This window comes from Phyllobates terribilis, unplaced genomic scaffold, assembly GCF_046119375.1.
Source record: "Phyllobates terribilis strain yellow unplaced genomic scaffold, ASM4611937v1 Scaffold_1__5_contigs__length_1240528914, whole genome shotgun sequence".
Lineage (NCBI taxonomy): Eukaryota > Metazoa > Chordata > Amphibia > Anura > Dendrobatidae > Phyllobates > Phyllobates terribilis.
In genome coordinates, this window is record NW_027362761.1 from 303,949,273 (window position 1) to 303,968,990 (window position 19,718).

Here is a 19,718-nt window from a genome sequence, read left to right on the forward strand (position 1 = left end):
ATAAAGTGACAGTGGTCAGAATTGTAAAAATTGGCCTGGTCATCAAAGGGGTTGTCCACTACTATTCAAAATAGCCCAATGTGTTTTTTTGCTGAATAGAAGTTTCTTTCTAATTACCTCCCTCTGCTGTTTCTGCCTGTGTGTGGCGCTATCACTGGCCGTTCACAGGCATCACGTGACCCCCGGCTGCATCCGGCTCTGACGTCCGCTGATGTCACGTCATGATTCCGGATGCAGCCGGGGGTCCCTCTTCTGCGTTCCACGATGGCTGCTGGGTTGTGGGCGGAGTTACCCCGCGCGTCACACCCAGCATCCACCGCGTGCTCTGCCTCTCCTCATTCACTGGGAAAGTGCGCGGTGGATGCTGGGTGTGACACGGGGAATAACCCAGCACAGCAGCCACCGCGGGGGCCCCAGTGCTGAGTCATGCCTCACTTGGCAGAAGCAGCAGCGGGAGGTAATTAGAAAGAAGCTTCTTTTCATCATAAAAATACATTGGGCTATTTTGAATAGTAGTGGACAATCCCTTTAACGTGCAAACCTCCTTCAGGGGTAAAGGGGTTAATATACTCATTATTAATCTGCTGAAAGTGATTTGGTGATCCTATCTGCAGGGCAAAACTCAAATGTTAATGAACTCAATTGTTAAAGGGATTCCGTCACTAGGTTTCAGCTATGTAATCTGAGAACAGCATAATTTAGGGACAGAGACCCTGATTCTAGAGATGTATTACTTACTGTTCAAGTTGCTGCAGTCTTGATAAAATCTCGGTTTTATCTGCTGCAGAGCTAGCAGTAATTTGAATGTTGAGATCTGTATAACCCTGCCCACACCATTAATTGGCAGCTTTATGTCAATATACAGTGTACACAGAAAGCTGCCAATCAGTGGTGGAGGCGGGGTTATACAGAGCAGGAAGACTACATGGCATGAGACAACTAGTCATCTAGTGATAATCTCCCGATAAAACACTGATTTTATTGAAACTACAACACACAGTCCAGCAAGTGGCATCTCTGGAATCAGGGTATTTGCCCCTACATCATGCTGTTCTCAGATTACATAGCAAAACCTGATGACAAATTTCCCTTAACATACTGTATTAGATAGATGCATGAATTATGCATCTGCAGTCCTTCAGCTAGCTCCTCTGGATTGTAAGTAGTTATTTTGAAGTAGGAATTTGTGATGTTCAGGAAGGAATGGGGCAGGACAATATTATTAAAGTAGACCCACAGTCTATTTGACCCTTGTCCCACGCATCAAGAATAGGAGAACATTCAGATGGTGTTTTTTCTTTATATCGTGCATCATGTTATCACAGAATTTGTGATCTGGATAATACAATAGATTTTTTTTTTATTCAGAATTTGCATAGAGTAAAAATCCAGCAAGCTGTATTTGAAAACTTTTTTGTGTTTTTGTTCCTTAAACACTTTGTTGTAGTACTTTTAGGGGAATACTTGGTTTCACCATATGGAACTCTGCTGTCTGCAATATAGTTTCATTATGTGCAGTCTTGTGCATGGGACCTAAAGCAAAAATGTCAGAACTACCAAAATTCTTTTGGCATAAATGATTTGACAGTAAAAAAAAGTTTGCCATCACAAAGAACAAGTCCTGAAAATCCCTAGTGAGTAATCTTTAATAGCAGGACAGTGCCGTTGTGATTTCAGGTGGCCGCTAGCAAAAAATGATGGTGACCACACTCGATCTGTCGCTCAGTCTGGCTTCTTTTAGACTGCAAAAGATTGCCTCTTGGTAATATTAAATATTACTTTCTACAACCCATAATGATGATATAGAGTATTACTTAATCCGCCAAGGTGCATTTGTGCTATAGCAGCTGACTCTAACATCATAATATGCCTTCTTCTTTTTCATTGGCACTGGCAGGCAGTTAGCAGCTGTGGGAAATGCCCCTTTGAAAGTCATTATCTGGCCCTCACAGTGGGGAAAATAAGTATTTGATACACTGCCGATTTTGCAAGTTTTCCCACCTACAAAGAATGGAGAGGTCTGTAATTTGTATTGTAGGTACAGAATCTAAAAACAAAAAACAGAAAATCACATTGTATGACTTTTAAATAATTAAATTGCATTTTATTGCATTAAGTATTTGATCAGCTACCAACCAGCAAGAATTCTGGCTCTCACGGACCTGTTAGTTTTTCTTTAAGAAGCCCTCCTACTCTGCACTCGTTACCTATATTAATTGCACCTGTTTCGTTACCTGTATAAAAGACACGTGTCCATACACTCAATCAATCACACTCAAACCTCTCCAACATGGCCAAGACTAAAGAGCTAAGGACACCGGGGACAAAATTGTAGACCTGCACAAGGCTGCAATGGGCTACAGGACAATAAGGCAAGCAGTTGGGTAAGAAGGCAACAACTGTTGGCGCAATTATTAGAAAATGGAAATAACACAAGAGGAGTGTCAATCTTCCTCGGTCTTGGGCTCCATGCAGGATCTCACCTCGTGGGGTAAGGATGATTCTGAGAAAGGTCAGGAATCAGCCAAGAATTACACGGGAGGAACTGGTCAATGACCTGAAGAGAGCTGGGACCACAGTCTTAAACATTACTGTTAGTAACACACTACGCCATCATGGATTAAAATCCTGCAGGGCACGCAAGGTCCCCCTGCTCACGCCAGCACATGTCCAGGCCCGTTTGAAGTTCGCCAATGACCATCTGGATGAACCAGAGGAGGCATTGGAGAAGGTCATGTGGTCAGATGAGACCAAAATAGAACTTTTTGGTATCAACTCCACTCGCCGTGTTTGAAGGAAGAAGAAGGATGAGTACAACCCCAAGAACACCGTCCCAACCGTGAAGCATGTTGGGGGAAACATCGTACTTTGGGGGTGCATTTCTGCAAAGGGGACAGGACGAATGCACCGTATTGAAGAGAGGATGGATGGGGTCATATATCACGAGATTTTGGCCAACAACCTCCTTCCCACAGTAAGGGCATTGAAGATGTGTCGTGGCTGGGTCTTCCAGCATGACATTGACCTGAAACACACAGCCAGGGCAACCAAGGAGTGACTCCATAAGAAGCATATCAAGGTCCTGGAGTGGCCTAGCCAGTCTCCAGACCTGAAGCCAATAGAAAATCTATGGAAGGAGCTGAAACTCAATGTTGCCCAGCCAGAGCCCCGAAACCTGAAAGATCTGGAAGAGGATCTGTTTGGAGGAGTGGGCTAAAGTCCCTGCTGCAGTGTGTGCAAACTTGGTCAAGAACTACAGAAAACATCTGACCTCTGTAATTGCAAACAAAGATTTCTGTACCAAATATTAAGTTCTGTTTTTCTATTGTATCAAATACTTATTTTATGCAATAAAATGCAAATTAATTATGTAAAATCATACAATGTGATTTTTTTTTTTAAAGATTCTCTCACAGTTGAAGTGTACCTACAATAAAAATTAAAGACCTGTCCATTCTTTGTAGGTGGGAAAACTTGCAAAATCGGCAATGTAGCAAATACTTATTTTTCCACTGTACATTGAAGAAATAACATATAGGTGGTATTTTTCACAGTGTGGAAGATAGCATGAAAATGGGATTCACGGCCAGTTTGTCAACAGTTGGGGGAAACTGGGATATATTAGGTTGGATCTAAACGTGTCTAATCCATTGTTTCCTCCAGAGAGAAAAGGTTTTTGACTGACACTTATCCCCCACCACAAGTTATACTGCAACCCAAACATGCAAGTGAATGAGAAAGTTGGGATGAGCGCTGTCAATGATTGCTTTGCAAAAAAAAGTTTAACTCCTTTACGACCTATGACGTATAGGTATGTCATAGGTCGCCTCCACCTTTTTGGTGCGGGCTCCGGCGATGAGCCCACACCTCTCTGGGCACATGACTGCTGATCTGTACAGCTGTCATGTGCCCCTAACAGCCGCGAGTGGAATCGCGATCTACCCGCGGCTGTTAACATGTTAAATGCCGCTGTCAATCTCTGACAGCGGCATTTAGTATGATCGTGCCGGAAGAGCTTCATTAGCTCCGCCCATCGGCGCGTCCATTACATGATTGTGGGCCACCGATGGGTTGGCATGACAGTCTGGGGTCTGCAGGAGACCCCTGTGGTTGTCATTGCTGAACTGCTATGAGCGCTGCCCCGTGGCCGGCGCTCATAGCAGATGAGCATTTTTGTTACACATAGCAGGGCTGAATTTGTTTCCCGTTTTCCAGTGCACTATATGGTAAAATCAATGGTGTCGTTCAAAAGTACAACTTGTCCCACAAAAAATAAGCCCTCACATGGCCATATTGACGGAAAAATAAGAAAAGTTATGGCTCTGGGAAGAAGGGGAGCAAAAAAAAACAAAACGCAAAAACAAAAAAGCCCAAGGGTGAAGGGGTTATGGTTTATTTGCATAGATTTTGGCTTCAAATCAGCCCATGATCAGAAATGGGTTATGGGAAGGTCAAACTACAACTGTATTTGAGGCAAAGAAATGATAAAAAAAAATAATGTATTATTACTTATCTCATCAGTTCTTGTGGGTCTTGTCCTATTAATAAGAACGTTACCTTAGGTCGTGCCTTGGTTTGTTCTTTCAGTTGAGGCTGCAGCTCTGGGAAGCACATTGCCAGGTTCGATCTCTTTGCTGCCAACTTAGGGGAAATGAAAGTGCAGATTCTGCCGTGTCCACTGACTCCTCTATGGATGAATCTTCTGAAACCTCATCTGCCAAAGACGTTCCAGCCGGGAGCCTCCGCACTGCCCTAAGTGAACTGAAGAGCCTTATATTAAGCATACTGGATACTTGTGAAGCAGCGGTACGTCATCCATCTTATAAGTACTACGATTTGGATTTGAGTGGTGAAAATATCATATATTTACTCAGGTTGAGTAATTGACCACATATAAGAGTCATGGGAGCATAATTAAAGGGGTTGTTCACTATCTGGACATGAAGTCGTTCCCTTTTTAAATAAAAATAATAATCATCTACCATATTGGCGCCATTCCTGCATTGTCATCATGGGTTCGCCCATGACATTATGTTCTGCAGCCAATCAGTGGCTGCTGTTAGGCTCCTGCAATCTCACTTCCTTCAGATGAACGTCAGACAAAAGGAAGAAGTGAGAACGCAGCAGCCGCTGATTGGTCTGCCATGTGAGCCCTGCAGCCAATGTCATGCGAGACCCGGCGCCAAAATAACTGGACCACTGCCAATACAGGAGGTGAGTATCTGTTATTTTTACTTTACAGGGAGGACTGCTTCATGTAAAAGGCCTTGTCTATGTAGTGATCAACTCCTTTTACAGAGAAAAACAGAGAAACACTCTATGATAGTTCTTAAGCATCCAATTTATTTTCATTTTCATCTAACACTGTGCACGCCAGATTAGAAGACTAACCTCTCCTTCTAATATTGAGTGCTCCTTTTAAAGGGAGCCTGTCATCAGATTCATATTGGCCGAACCACGGACAGTATGAATCAGACACTGGCTGCACGATTGCAGGTATATTTTACTCTGAAACGCTGCAGGATTTCACAGAAAACATACTTTGAATAGCTAGACTATGTGTCTTGGCTGACTATTCTGAGGCATGTCTGCCATCACCTACCCATTTTAGGCCAAAAGGTACCCAACACACATAGTAACTAAAATTAGTCACCAGTTTTTTGCTACCACCTCTGAGAGCAGCATGGTGTAGGGGCAGAGGCCCTGATTCCAGTGATGTGTCACTTACTGGGCTGCTTGGAGTAGTTTTGATAAATAACTGTTTTATCTGCATTAGAATATCACTAGAGGACTAGTAAAGCTGTTGCCATGTAGTCCTCCATATTAATGTGTTTTGCATAACCCCGCACACACCACTGATTGGTAGCTTTCTGCTTATGTAGTGTACACAGAAAGCTGCCAATCACTGGTGGAGGTGGGGTTGTACAGAGCTCATGTCTATGAAGGACTACATGGCAGCTGGTTTATTAGTCCTTTAGCGATATTCTCCTGCTGATAAAACACTGATTTATCAAAACTACAGCAAGCAGCAGGCAAGCAGGAGAAAAAAACCTGGTGACAGATTCACTTTAAAATTTAAGAGACATTATGAAAGGTGCGGCTCCAAAAAATTGCTCACATGGACGAAATAACAGTTTATTAAAACAATTTAGTAAAAAGGGATAAGGCTGTATTCACACACGGAAAATTGGGCACATGCCTATACAGCCAGGGTCACACTGTATACAGGCTATGGAGCGATATAACATATTACAGGTCGGGGTGGAGGTGATAACGTTATATCGACACAGCCGGGGTCACACTGTACACAGGTTATGGAGTGATATAATGTATCACAAGTTGGGGGGGGGGGGATAACTTAATATCAGTACAGCCAGGGTCACACTATACACAAGCTCCGGAGCAATATAACATATTACAGGTCAGGGGGTGGGGTGTTAACGTTATATCGGTACAGCCGGGGACACACTGTACACAGGCTCCAGAGCGATATAACATATTACAGGTCAGGGGGTAGGGTGATAACGTTGTATCGGTACAGCCGGAGTCACACTATACAGGCTCCAGAGCAATATAACATATTACAGGTCAGGGGGTGGGGCGTTAACGTTATATCGGTACAGCCGGGGACACACTGTACACAAGCTCCAGAGCGATATAACATATTACAGGTCAGGGGGTGGGGTGATAACGTTATATCGGTACAGCCGGGGACACACTGTACACAGGCTCCGGAGCAATATAACATATTACAGGTCAGGGGGTGGGGTATTAACGTTATATCGGTACAGCCGGGGACACACTGTACACAGGCTCCAGAGCGATATAACATATTACAGGTCAGGGGGTGGGGTGATAACGTTATATCGGTACAGCCGGGGACACACTGTACACAGGCTCCAGAGCGATATAACATATTACAGGTCAGCGGGTGGGGTGATAATGTTATATCGGTACAGCCGGGGACACACTGTACACAGGCTCCAGAGCGATATAACATATTACAGGTCAGTGGGTGGGGTGATAATGTTATATCGATACAGCCGGGGACACACTGTACACAGGCTCCAGAGCAATATAACCTATTCCAGGTCAGGGGGTAGGGTGATAATGTTGTGTTGGTACAGCCGGAGTCACACTATACAGGCTCCAGAGCGATATAACATATTACAGGTCAGGGGGTAGGGTGATAACGTTGTATCGGTACAGCCGGAGTCACACTATACAGGCTACAGAGCGATATAACATATTACAGGTCACGGGGTGGGGTGATAACGTTGTATCGGTACAGCCGGAGTCACACTATACAGGCTCCAGAGCGATATAACATATTACAGGTCAGGGGGTGGGGTGATAACGTTGTATCGGTACAGCCGGAGTCACACTATACAGGCTCCAGAGCGATATAACATATTACAGGTCAGGGGGTGGGGTGATAACGTTGTATCGGTACAGCCGGAGTCACACTATACAGGCTCCAGAGCGATATAACATATTACAGGTCAGGGGGTGGGGTGATAACGTTGTATCGGTACAGCCGGGGACACACTGTACACAGGCTCCAGAGCGATATAACCTATTACAGGTCAGGGGGTAGGGTGATAATGTTGTATTGGTACAGCCGGAGTCACACTATACAGGCTCCAGAGCGATATAACATATGACAGGTCAAGGGGTGGGGCGTTAACGTTATATCGGTACAGCCGGGGACACACTGTACACAAGCTCCAGAGCGATATAACATATTACAGGTCAGGGGATGGGGTGATAACGTTATATCGGTACAGCCGGGGACACACTGTACACAGGCTCCGGAGCAATATAACATATTACAGGTCAGGGGGTGGGGTATTAACGTTATATCGGTACAGCCGGGGACACACTGTACACAGGCTCCAGAGCGATATAACATATTACAGGTCAGGGGGTGGGGTGATAACGTTATATCGGTACAGCCGGGGACACACTGTACACAGGCTCCAGAGCGATATAACATATTACAGGTCAGCGGGTGGGGTGATAATGTTATATCGGTACAGCCGGGGACACACTGTACACAGGCTCCAGAGCGATATAACATATTACAGGTCAGCGGGTGGGGTGATAATGTTATATCGATACAGCCGGGGACACACTGTACACAGGCTCCAGAGCAATATAACCTATTCCAGGTCAGGGGGTAGGGTGATAATGTTGTATTGGTACAGCCGGAGTCACACTATACAGGCTCCAGAGCGATATAACATATGACAGGTCAGGGGGTAGGGTGATAACGTTGTATCGGTACAGCCGGAGTCACACTATACACGCTCCAGAGCGATATAACATATTACAGGTCACGGGGTGGGGTGATAACGTTGTATCGGTACAGCCGGAGTCACACTATACAGGCTCCAGAGCGATATAACATATTACAGGTGAGGGGGTGGGGTGATAACGTTGTATCGGTACAGCCGGAGTCACACTATACAGGCTCCAGAGCGATATAACCTATTACAGGTCAGGGGGTAGGGTGATAATGTTGTATTGGTACAGCCGGAGTCACACTATACAGGCTCCAGAGCGATATAACATATGACAGGTCAGGGGGTAGGGTGATAACATTGTATCGGTACTGCCGGAGTCACACTACACAGGCTCTGGAGCAATATAACATATTACAGGTCAGGTGGTGGGGCGTTAACGTTATATCGGTACAGCCGGGGACACACTGTACACAGGCTCCAGAGCGATATAACATATTACAGGTCAGCGGGTGGGGTGATAATGTTATATCGGTACAGCCGGGAACACACTGTACACAGGCTCCAGAGCGATATAACCTATTACAGGTCAGGGGGTAGGGTGATAATGTTGTATTGGTACAGCCGGAGTCACACTATACAGGCTCCAGAGCGATATAGCATATGACAGGTCAGGGGGTGGGATGATAACATTGTATCGGTACAGCCGGAGTCACACTATACAGGCTCCAGAGCGATATAACATATTACAGGTCAGGGGGTAGGGTGATAACGTTGTATCGGTACAGCCGGAGTCACACTATACAGGCTCCAGAGCGATATAACATATGACAGGTCAGGGGGTAGGGTGATAACGTTGTATCGGTACTGCCGGAGTCACACTATACAGGCTCCAGAGCGATATAACATATGACAGGTCAGGGGGTAGGGTGATAACGTTGTATCGGTACTGCCGGAGTCACACTACACAGGCTTTGGAGCAATATAACATATTACAGGTCAGGGGGTGGGGCGTTAACGTTATATCGGTACAGCCGGGGACACACTGTACACAGGCTCCAGAGCGATATAACATATTACAGGTCAGCGGGTGGGGTTATAACGTTATATCGGTACAGCCGGGGACACACTGTACACAGGCTCCAGAGCGATATAACATATTACAGGTCAGCGGGTGGGGTGATAATGTTATATCGGTACAGCCGGGGACACACTGTACACAGGCTCCAGAGCGATATAACCTATTACAGGTCAGGGGGTAGGGTGATAATGTTGTATTGGTGCAGCCGGAGTCACACTTTACAGGCTCCAGAGCGATCTAACCTATTACAGGTCAGGGGGTAGCATGATAACGTTGTATCGGTACAGCCGGAGTCACACTATACAGGCTCCAGAGCGATATAACATATTACTGGTCAGGGGGTAGCATGATAACGTTGTATCGGTACAGCCGGAGTCACACTATACAGGCTCCAGCGCGATATAACATATTACAGGTCAGGGGGTGGGGTGATAACGTTGTATCGGTACAGCCGGAGTCACACTATACAGGCTCCAGAGCGATATAACATATTACAGGTCAGGGGGTGGGGTGATAACGTTGTATCGGTACAGCCGGAGTCACACTATACAGGCTCCAGAGTGATATAACATATTACAGGTCAGGGGGTAGGGTGATAACGTTGTATCGGTACAGCCGGAGTCACACTATACAGGCTCCAGAGCGATATAACATATTACAGGTCGGGGAAGGAGTTGATAAATGTTATTTTGTCTATATGGCCAATTTCCTGTGGGCATTCATGGATTTGGTCCTTTTTCTGTGGGCATTTTTCTGGTCACCGAAAGGTACAGTGCTTGCTAGAAAAAGAGAAAGAGGACACAAAACAGGCAAATAATTTTAAAATAACAGAAGAACATTACAGAAAACAAACAGGAAGAATAAAGTATAGACACTTTAGACTTGTGTCCGTCTTGACAATGTGAACCACGTTATTGTTAGTTATGTTTTTATACCCTAAAGAAGCATTTACGCTGCACGATTATCGTAAACAAGCTTTCCTAGGAGCTCATTTCCCGAAAATCTTGTAGTCTAATCTGGCTACCCATACCCCGGCTAATTCACCTTTAGACTTTGTCTCAGATTTCCAGAGCTGCCGATCAGTTTATTAGGTAAATGAGGTGTTAATTAAATGATAATGTGGTGATATCATCAATGTTCAATAGTTAATTGTACTTTTTTTTTACCTCTATGTGATTCCTTCCTCATCTTTATAATTTGTACAGACCAGGCTTTGATGTTAAAGGTCACACAATGTCTTCTCCAAATACCAACTCCAAAGCTCTGGTCACTGTCTTATACCATGGTTTAGTACATCCAGATATAAATAAAAAAATCCTGACTCCCCTAGCAGTTTACAGGAGCTTTTTTTCCTTCCAGGAGAGAGTTCAAGAGAATCTGTCAGCAAGTTTCTGCCATGTAATCTGAGGACAGTATGAGGTAGGGGTTAAAACACTGGACGCAATAATGTGTCACTGTCCAGCTGTGTGATGTTGTTTAGTTAGACTGAACTATTAATCACCTTGTGATTAACATTGCTGTGACCTCACTGCCTACTCAGCTCTGCTGCATTGCTAAATCTAAAAGCCCTGATTGTGTCAGAATGGCTGCACCCAGTAAACTAAGTGATTCATCGTTAGATTCAGGGTCTCTTTGCCTTCATCATGCTGCTCTCAGATAAGTCAGCAAAAACCTGCTGACAGATACCCTTTAATTTGCTCACTTTTCTCATAGAGCTTTGTGAACAAGACTCCATAGTCAGATGGTTTTCTAAACCAGTTGAGGACTGAGCCACCTTAACCCATTGCAAACCAAGCACATTTTCAGGTTTTATCGTACATGCGCTTTTTCTCTGGTCTAAACATTTTTCTTAGTCAGATATTCAAAGAATTTTTGCCTCTTTTTTATCAAGACACATTGGGCTTAATTTTATCTTTTTTTATATATTTATTCCATACACTGTGCCTCCACTCTTACCCTTACCCCACCCCCTTGGGGTGCAGTTTAACAAACTTACACATTATTTTTATTGGTAATTTTCCATGTAACTGAGGTTGGTGTATATGCCTCATGTCCGCATCTCCAAGGACCCAGCAGCTCCTGTCTCCTCAATACATCAAGCAATCAGATGACCAATCACATGACTGCTAGGTCCAGAGGAGGTAGCGCTCTCAGCGCTTCCTAATCTGTATATACAAGCATCGGTACAGCACTGTGTATAGGGGGAATCGAGAAGGTAAATATTGTAATAAACCATGTATATTTTTTCTGTGGGGAGTCTGGCTGTGTGTGACAGTCGCCTCCCTGCCCTCTCAGCTGCACAATTCCTACAAGCTGCTTACCATGCAGTGATGTTTTAGGACATCAGTTCAGAGTAACGGTTGGACCACCCTGATGTTCATAGTCTATGGGTAACAGATGTTGTTAAATGGGGTTATCTAATATTAGAAAAACAATGTTTAGGCTACAGGCACACCACCCTAAACAAGCCTGATTTTGGAAGCTAAGCACGTTAGGGCAGAATTAGTATTAAGGAGAAAATCAAAGCTTCTCTACATCTCCTACACACCTTTAAAAAAAAATAAAAAATCTGTGTCAAGAGCTTCCTATTCTACCAGCACTACTCTGCACTGATGAGGGGCAAGTACTCTGAAACAGCAGTCTGTATATAGTTATCAGAAACCCAGACATCATTCTTATTAAATAAATTAACCCTATTGTTAACAATTACATACATTCATATTACATCCTTTAGTACAATGAAAAGTCATACATAATTTCATGGCTTCATTGCATAGAGTTCACGAAAATGTGAAGATGATGGTTTGGAGGAGCAGATCAAGCAAACAAGTGAAGACTCAAAAGCTCTAAGAGAGCTCTTACAGGGAGAACAAATAAGAATGAAGCAAACGTTTGAAGAACTACAAAGGCTTCATAAACAGGTAACATATTGAAAACATATTTCATTGTGATTGTGGGACCTGTCACTAATGCTCCTTTTATGCAGGCCGATTCAGGTCATTTATTGGCCTGTTCAGGTAGGCTGATTTACTGTATGCACACAGAACGATTGTTAATACAATTGTATTGCATAGAACGTCATATTATCGGCAGCACATCACCTGTTTACACAGGAAGATGTGCTGCTTAAAAATAATTGCATTTGAGAATCCAGCGTTTTGCGCTTTCAACAGATGATTGCCAGCCTGTTTAGACTGACCAATATTTGGGAACGAGTGAAGCTATGAACGCTCACTCCCCAATTATATTGTTTCATCTAAATAGGCTATTAGTCATGCTGGCCACAGTTAAGGTGCACTTACACTGGCTCTTAAGTGTGGTCGGCCTGTCTAGACAAAATATTAAACAACCACCAATCAGTCAATTGGTGGTTGTTTAACAGCTGCAGTCGGCCAGTGCATCGAAGACCCCCATACACAGACTAATGTTGGCTGAACCTGCCGACATCGACAGTTTGGCTGACGGACTAATGTGTATGGAGGCACCGGGCAACTGATGGTCAGGGACTGATGATCGGAGAGGATGTCAATCGTGCATATCCGATTTCAGACTGCTGATCAAAGTGTTCAGAGATGTCGGTCAGTGGGCTTCTCATAGAGAACACAGAAGTGCTTGGCATACCTGAGAGTCGGCTGAGGTGGCTGTCAGCCAAACGATTGTCCGAAGCATCATTTGGCCGGCAGCCATCTCATGTGTATGTCCAGTGTGAGGGCAGCATGATCTTGCTGACAGATTATTTTAATAGTTTGCATTTTTCACCAATTACAACTAAGTATTGAAGTCTTAGGAAAGAGGTTGTACAATGCCTTTGAATATCTGCTAAATGATTTATCTTGCTGACTCTAATGACAGTGTTCCCTGCCAGGTAACCTTATTAAGTGTGGAAATGACTGCACTGAAAGAAGAACGAGACCACCTCCTGAAGCTTACCCAAAATAATGATACACATGAACGGCTACTAAAGGCGATAAAGGATCGAGATGAAGCTATAGCCAAGTAATCCAAATTTCTACACTTTTACAGTATTAGTCTGGTTTAGATTTTTCATTTTACTGGTGCTTCCTTGTTGTTAAGCAGCTCTTATTCCAGAGGCCTAAACGACTGATTGAAATACCATAGAATTACATGTTAGTCTTATACGTGCAACATGGTGCACATCTACTTCCTAATACCGTTAGAATTCTGTATGTAGTAAAGGAATACATCAGTCCAAATTGAAAAGCATTAAGTGGTTATCCAGTATCTAAAAAGTATGGCTTACCCTTAGGATAAGCCACTTATATTACATTGGTGGGGTCTGACTATAAGAACCCCCTCTGATCAGCTGTTGAAGAGGCCGTGTGAGCGCTGAAATCTCTGCATTTACACTCTACTTCCGTGTGTTATATTGAACGACCTCAATAAAAAAAAATAAACTAAACTACGAACAAGTCTGCTGGTATAGACACCGAAGCCCTTATACGAGTGCCACAGACTCTTCCGGCAGCTGATCGAAGGGTTGCCGATTGTCAGGCCCCCACTAATCTAAAATTGATGGTTTATCCAATGAATAACCCCTTTAAATGGGTATTCTCCGCAAGATATACCATAAATTGCTGACAGGTGGAGATCTCACAGCTGGGACCTGGAACCCCTTTTGAGAAGAGGATCCCCTGACCGCTACCACAGCCACCATCAGTGGAGAGGTGGCCATGTCTAAACGGCTCTCTCAATTGACTTCTATTGAAGTTCCATAAACAACCAATCATCTATTAAGACATTTATGGATATGCCATACATGTGTAAGATAAAATACCTCTATAACAAATCTAATTATTACAGCTGACTGGATTGTCAATTTCATGTCTCAACATACAAAATAAAATCAGTGTGAGCTGGATCACGTTCATACAGGCATCAGTATTTGTAACCCTGAACCAGGAATGCAGCAAATATTATCAAGTCTTCCATAGGTTTTGGACCTACTCCCGGTTTTGGTTTAAAAATACAATTGGGTAAAAATGGCCTGATGGAAAGAGGTCTCGGGCTCATATTTCTTTATAGTAACTATCAGATCTCCATTGGGGTCCGTAAAGGGATTTGTTTGGTTATGAACATTGGTGGGGTCCCAGTTCTTACACGGCCAACAGTGTGAAATGCCTAATTGTGTATATGTGCCAGGAAAGGGCTTTAATGGAGAATCATAATTTATCTGGTCTCAGGAGCCTAGTAGTGTATATTAGGCTTACAGTATATCATGTATGTATTATTCTTTTTCTACCATATTTACCTATTGTCTAAGATTTGACTTTAATGGGGTTCATAAAGAGTGATCTCACGGTCAAATCTGCAGCAAAATTGGGAAGATTGTAATGTAAGCGTTTTAATTAAAAGGCTTGTGCGGGATTAGAAAAACATAGCTCCTTTCTTCCGAAACCAGTACCGCACCTGTTCATGGGTTATATGTAGTATTGCCGTATGCGGTGCAGTCCCATTCATTTCAGTGCAACACATTACAAAACCTGCAGCCAGCTATGGTGCTGTTTCTAGAATAACACAGGCATGTGTTTCTCATCCTGTACATCTCCTTTAATGTTGGTATTTCACATAGTATACATGGCTTTGCTTTTCTCATTTTTAAGGAAAAACGCAGTGGAAATGGAGTTGGCAAAATGTAGAATTGATTTGATGTCACTGAACACACAACTACTAGATGCCATTCAACAAAAGCTAAATCTGTCCCAGCAGCTGGAGGCTTGGCAGGTAGGGACTTTATTTCGATATGCTGATTGCTGAGTAATAAACCAATGTCTTATAAAGTGTCTTCACTGTATAATGCATTTGTAATCACTTTAACCATGATTTTTCATTTGTCGGATTCAGAATCCCAAAAAAACAACCTGTAGGCTTCATTGAGGATAATGGGAGGCTTGATATGGCTGGATCCACACTTGCAGTATTTGGGTGTGGTTTTAGATCCAAACACAAGAGGGTGTACTAAAAAGTTCTCCTTGGAGCTGTATGCACCACTGGTGGCTCGTCTTAAGAGCTGTGTTGCAAAGCTAAGACTCCATGCTGAAGAGGCAATTGTGGCCGCGAAGTCAGCAGTGCTCGTTGCCAGAGCTAAATCATTCTCTAAGACAAAGTAAAGTACAACAGAGTATGGACTGCAGGGCTTGCTCAAGCATTAAGTTTGCCCCGAATGGCAACTAAAATTAAAGTCAAGATTGTAGTGTTTCACTTATTTTCTACGTACATAAGTTGCAGTTTTTGGCCATGATAAATGTTCTGAAGGAGGAACTTTTATCACGGTTGAAAGGTGGATTGTGACTTTCCCCAAAGAAAATACTTCAAATCACACCAAGGCCATAATATTATCTCAACTGACAGCCATCACGTATCACTGGGCACAAAAGATAGCAACCTTCAGCACTATCTACTAGAATAGGCAATAAGTTGCTTTACATCGCAGTACAGAAGAGTGTGGCCACTGGACGGGAGCACTGGGAGCCGCCTACTACAAGCCCGAATCCGTGTGACATCATGACTTTGCACCAGGTTTGTAATCAGAAGAAACGCTGGCGGGTAATAAGCGGTTAGCAGGGCTCCCGTCCAGCAGCCATGGAGTACCGATGTGGCCTATGGACCAGGGACTTGTCAATCCAATCGCTCATTTCTACAACTCAAATTTCTTTCTAGGGTTTCTGAAACATACACCAGTGTTATATATTTCTTATACTACTTTTGATTAAAAAAAACTAATATTTAACAAGAAAATACAGGTATATTCAAAAGAGCAATTTGATTCCCACTGCCCTATTGCAGCTGCAGTCCAATCCTCTATGCGATGGCTACTGGTCTACACTTTGAGCCCTGCAAGATCTTAATGGCACATGAGGCCTAGTGGAAGAGAGGCAAAGAAGTAAAGACCATTTGCCATGAAGTTCTGGGCTTGCTGGCAGAACATGGCAATGCAAATCATATTGCTTCTCTATAGTATATTCACATGGCAGATTTGCTGTAGACATTGCTGCAGATGTCCCATTCAAGTGAATGGAACGCATAGAAATCTTTACACATAGTAGGTATATTACCACATTTGGAAGGTTGGGATGTATTTTGATGCCACAAATTTGACATTTGTCCTTCAAAAAGTACAAGAAAAATAAAAAAACGTATTGCTCACCAGTCTTAATTTTCCCTCCAAGACATCTAAATAATGTTTAATTTTGAGAAGCAATGGATCCTAAATTAACAAAAACATCAGGTCCAAACCCAGCTCAAATATCCTATAGGTATACAAATATAAACCTGTTGTATTATAGGTTTACAGAAGCGCACTAGTAGGATACACTTGTTCCTAAATGAATGGCTGGACAAAGACACATTTTGGTATCTGAATCCCAATAAATAAATTGGATTTGTTCTTTATAATTTAAAAAAACAATAATATAAGATGTTAGTGTGGACTAGTTTAGCATTGGTTCCTAAGCATGACATCTTTACGTTTCTTGGCTATAGTTTGCTTCCTCAGGGCTTTTCACTATTTGGCTCCTTTGGTTTCTGATCTAATGGCCTTTCTCAGATCCTGTATCGACAACTTTAATCATACACCCCTCCTGCCTTAGAGGTGAGATTTTGTATAGCTGTATTGGCTTGTCCATCGTGTTGAATCATCAATCTCACCCAGGGCATTTTTAGTTGATGGTTATGTGTTTGCTTTCTCCATTAATTAGCAACATTTCATAGTTCCACGCTATATTATGTGATCATTGTATCCCACCTCTTGGCTCCCCATTCATATCCATCCATACGTCGTCACGTGTCATAACTGAATAACAAACACTAGAAATGTCAGATGACAAAAACAACTTACATGTCCATCCTCAATAGTTTGTGCAATACGTTTCATCCACAGGGCTGCACATTGGCTCCATGCAAGCTCCAAGTCGTACAAATCTTAAGGGGAACCTGTCACCTCCCGAAACACTACTTAGCTGCAAACATAGGGTTAATCTGCATTTCTAACATGCATGCCTGCCTTACTGTGGCAGTGGCTACAGGGAGAAAATGAACTTTTATTCTCCTTGTAGCTGCTCGCTTCCCAGTCATAGGGGTGGTGTAGGGGCTGTGCATGAGTGATTAGTCACTGCCCACTGTACAGTGAGCGCGGCTGTAATCACTCCCCGGCACACTGATGTAGAGCCTGCTTTGCGTACACATGCTGCAGAGCAGGCCTTCACGCAATGTGTCTGTGAGAGAGTACTGCGTGTTCACTGTGTTGTGACTGTAAGCGAACAAGGAGAATATAACTTCACTTTCTCCCTGCAGCTGCTGCTCGAGTAAACCTACAAGACATGATTTATATGCCAATTACCGGCAGATTATCACTATATCTGAAGGCACATAGCAGTTCTGGGGGTCACAGGTTCCCTGTGTGACCCTACTGCACACATCCAATTTTAATCTCTATTGAATGCCTTATTACAAAGGTATGCTAGGGAGAAATGCAGTACATTGCTGAATAGAGAACACAGCTCAGCCAAGTAGCATAAGGCCTTCAAATCCAAAAGTGAAAAATAAGTTACAACAATCATTTTACAACCCTGTTTATCCCGATAGCAATTATTTGCAGGAAGGGTTAAAGGGAAACAGTCTTGTCCCCAAACGCCGTTAACCTATTAAATGGGCTTTATTCCTCCTGGCTTGGAATGAAGTATTGAGCAATGGCCGTTAATATGCACATTGAGCGACAGCTCACTCTGCACAGATGTACAATTTCTCCTGGTAGTTTCACAGCTTTGAGATGCTATTAACCTGCAGATTAACGCCACATCTGCAGGCTACTAACATTTGGGGAAATCATAGGTTCCCTTTAACCCCTTAATGGGTTTTTCAGTTTTTGCATTTGTTTATTGCTCCCCTTTTTCCCAGAGCCATAACTTTACTTTTCCATCAATCTGGCCATGTGAGGGCTTATTTTTTGCGGGGAGAGTTGTACTTTTGAACAACACCATTGCTTTCATCATATCGTGTACTGGAAAACAGGAAAAAATTCAAAGTGCGGTGAAATTCCAAAAAAGGTGCAATTCTACAGTAGTTTTTTTTTTTTGCCATGTTCACTAAATGCTAAAACTGACCTGCCAGCGTTATTTTCCAGGTCATTACGAGTTGGTTTTAAGTGGTGAAAAAAATCCGAAGTTTGTATAAAAAAAAAAAAGTGATCTGGGGCTGGGTGAGGGCTTATTTTTTTGCACGCCAAGCTGAAGTTTTTATTAATAGCATTTTGGGGTAAATACGATGTTTTGATTGCCTGTTATTGCATTGTTGCAGCTTTAAAAAAACTATAATTCTGGCGTTTTGATTCTTTTCCCCATTGCGCCGTTTACAGATTGGATTAATTCTTTTTATATTTTGATAGATCGGGCGATTCTGAACACGGCAATACCAAATGTGTATTTTTTTTGTTTTATTTTGAATGGGGCAAAATGGGGGTGATTTGAACTTTTTTTTTTTTAACAATATAAAAATTTACACTTCCTTCAATAGTCTCCATGAGAGACTAGGAGCTGCGATCTTCTGATCACTTGTGTTACACATAGCAGGGCTGCAGCCAAAAAAGGAGATTTTTGTGTACTCACCGTAAAATCTCTCTCTCTTAGCCTCTAATTGGGGGACACAGGACTTTGGGTGTTATGCTGCTGTCCACTAGGAGGCGACACTATGCTAATCTGAAAAAGATTAAGCGTGGCTCCTCCTCTGCAGTATACACCCCCGGACGGCATCAGCCTACTCCAGTTTTGTGCAAAAGCAATAGGAGGAACTTAACAAAGATAACAACCATGCCTATAAGAAGGCAACTATGTAAGAACTCAAAGGAAAACCAATATGAGAACTCAACGGCCCAGAACGGGCAACAGGGTGGGTGCTGTGTCCCCCAATTGGAGGCTAAGAGAAAGAGATTTTACGGTGAGTACACAAAAATCTCCTTTACTCTGTCGCCTCATTGGGGGGACACAGGACCTTGGGACTTCCCAAAGCAGTCCCTGGGTAGGAAGCAATGGACGAATATTGTGTAGACGGGTCCCTACAATTGGGGCACCGCCGCCTGCAGAACACGTCTACCCAGGCTCGCGTCTGCTGAGGACTGGGTATAAACCCTGTAGTGTTTGGTAAACGTGTGTAGGCTAGTCCAGGTGGTTGCCTTACACACTTGTTGTGCCGAAGCCTGGTGCCGAAAGGCCCATGAGGCCCCTACCGCACGTGTAGAATGTGCCGTAATACCTGCTGGAATAGGAGAATTTTTGAGGCGGTAGGCCTCTTGTATGGTGAATTTGATCCACCTGGCAAGAGGAGCATTAGAAGCTGGCAGACCCTTGCGGCCACTTTCCAGAAGGTGATAAAAAGAATAAGAT

General features: G+C 43.3%; 1 protein-coding gene across 2 annotated transcripts in view; it reads left to right on the forward strand.

Moving 5' to 3' along the window:
- Nucleotides 1–19,718, forward strand: part of BICDL1 (BICD family like cargo adaptor 1) — a 123,417-nt gene that overhangs the window by 94,852 nt on the left and 8,847 nt on the right. Inside the window, exons 6-10 of one of the 2 annotated variants that reach the window (XR_012318314.1) lie at nucleotides 4,588–4,806; nucleotides 12,102–12,245; nucleotides 13,190–13,320; nucleotides 14,946–15,066; nucleotides 16,825–16,933. Coding sequence is in view for 1 of the 2 variants with exons in the window: in XM_073673376.1 (XP_073529477.1) it covers nucleotides 4,588–4,806; nucleotides 12,102–12,245; nucleotides 13,190–13,320; nucleotides 14,946–15,066 (615 nt within the window). In the remaining variant the exon portion in view is untranslated. The remainder of the gene's footprint in view (nucleotides 1–4,587; nucleotides 4,807–12,101; nucleotides 12,246–13,189; nucleotides 13,321–14,945; nucleotides 15,067–16,824; nucleotides 16,934–19,718) is intronic. The other variant, XM_073673376.1, reaches the window with a different exon arrangement.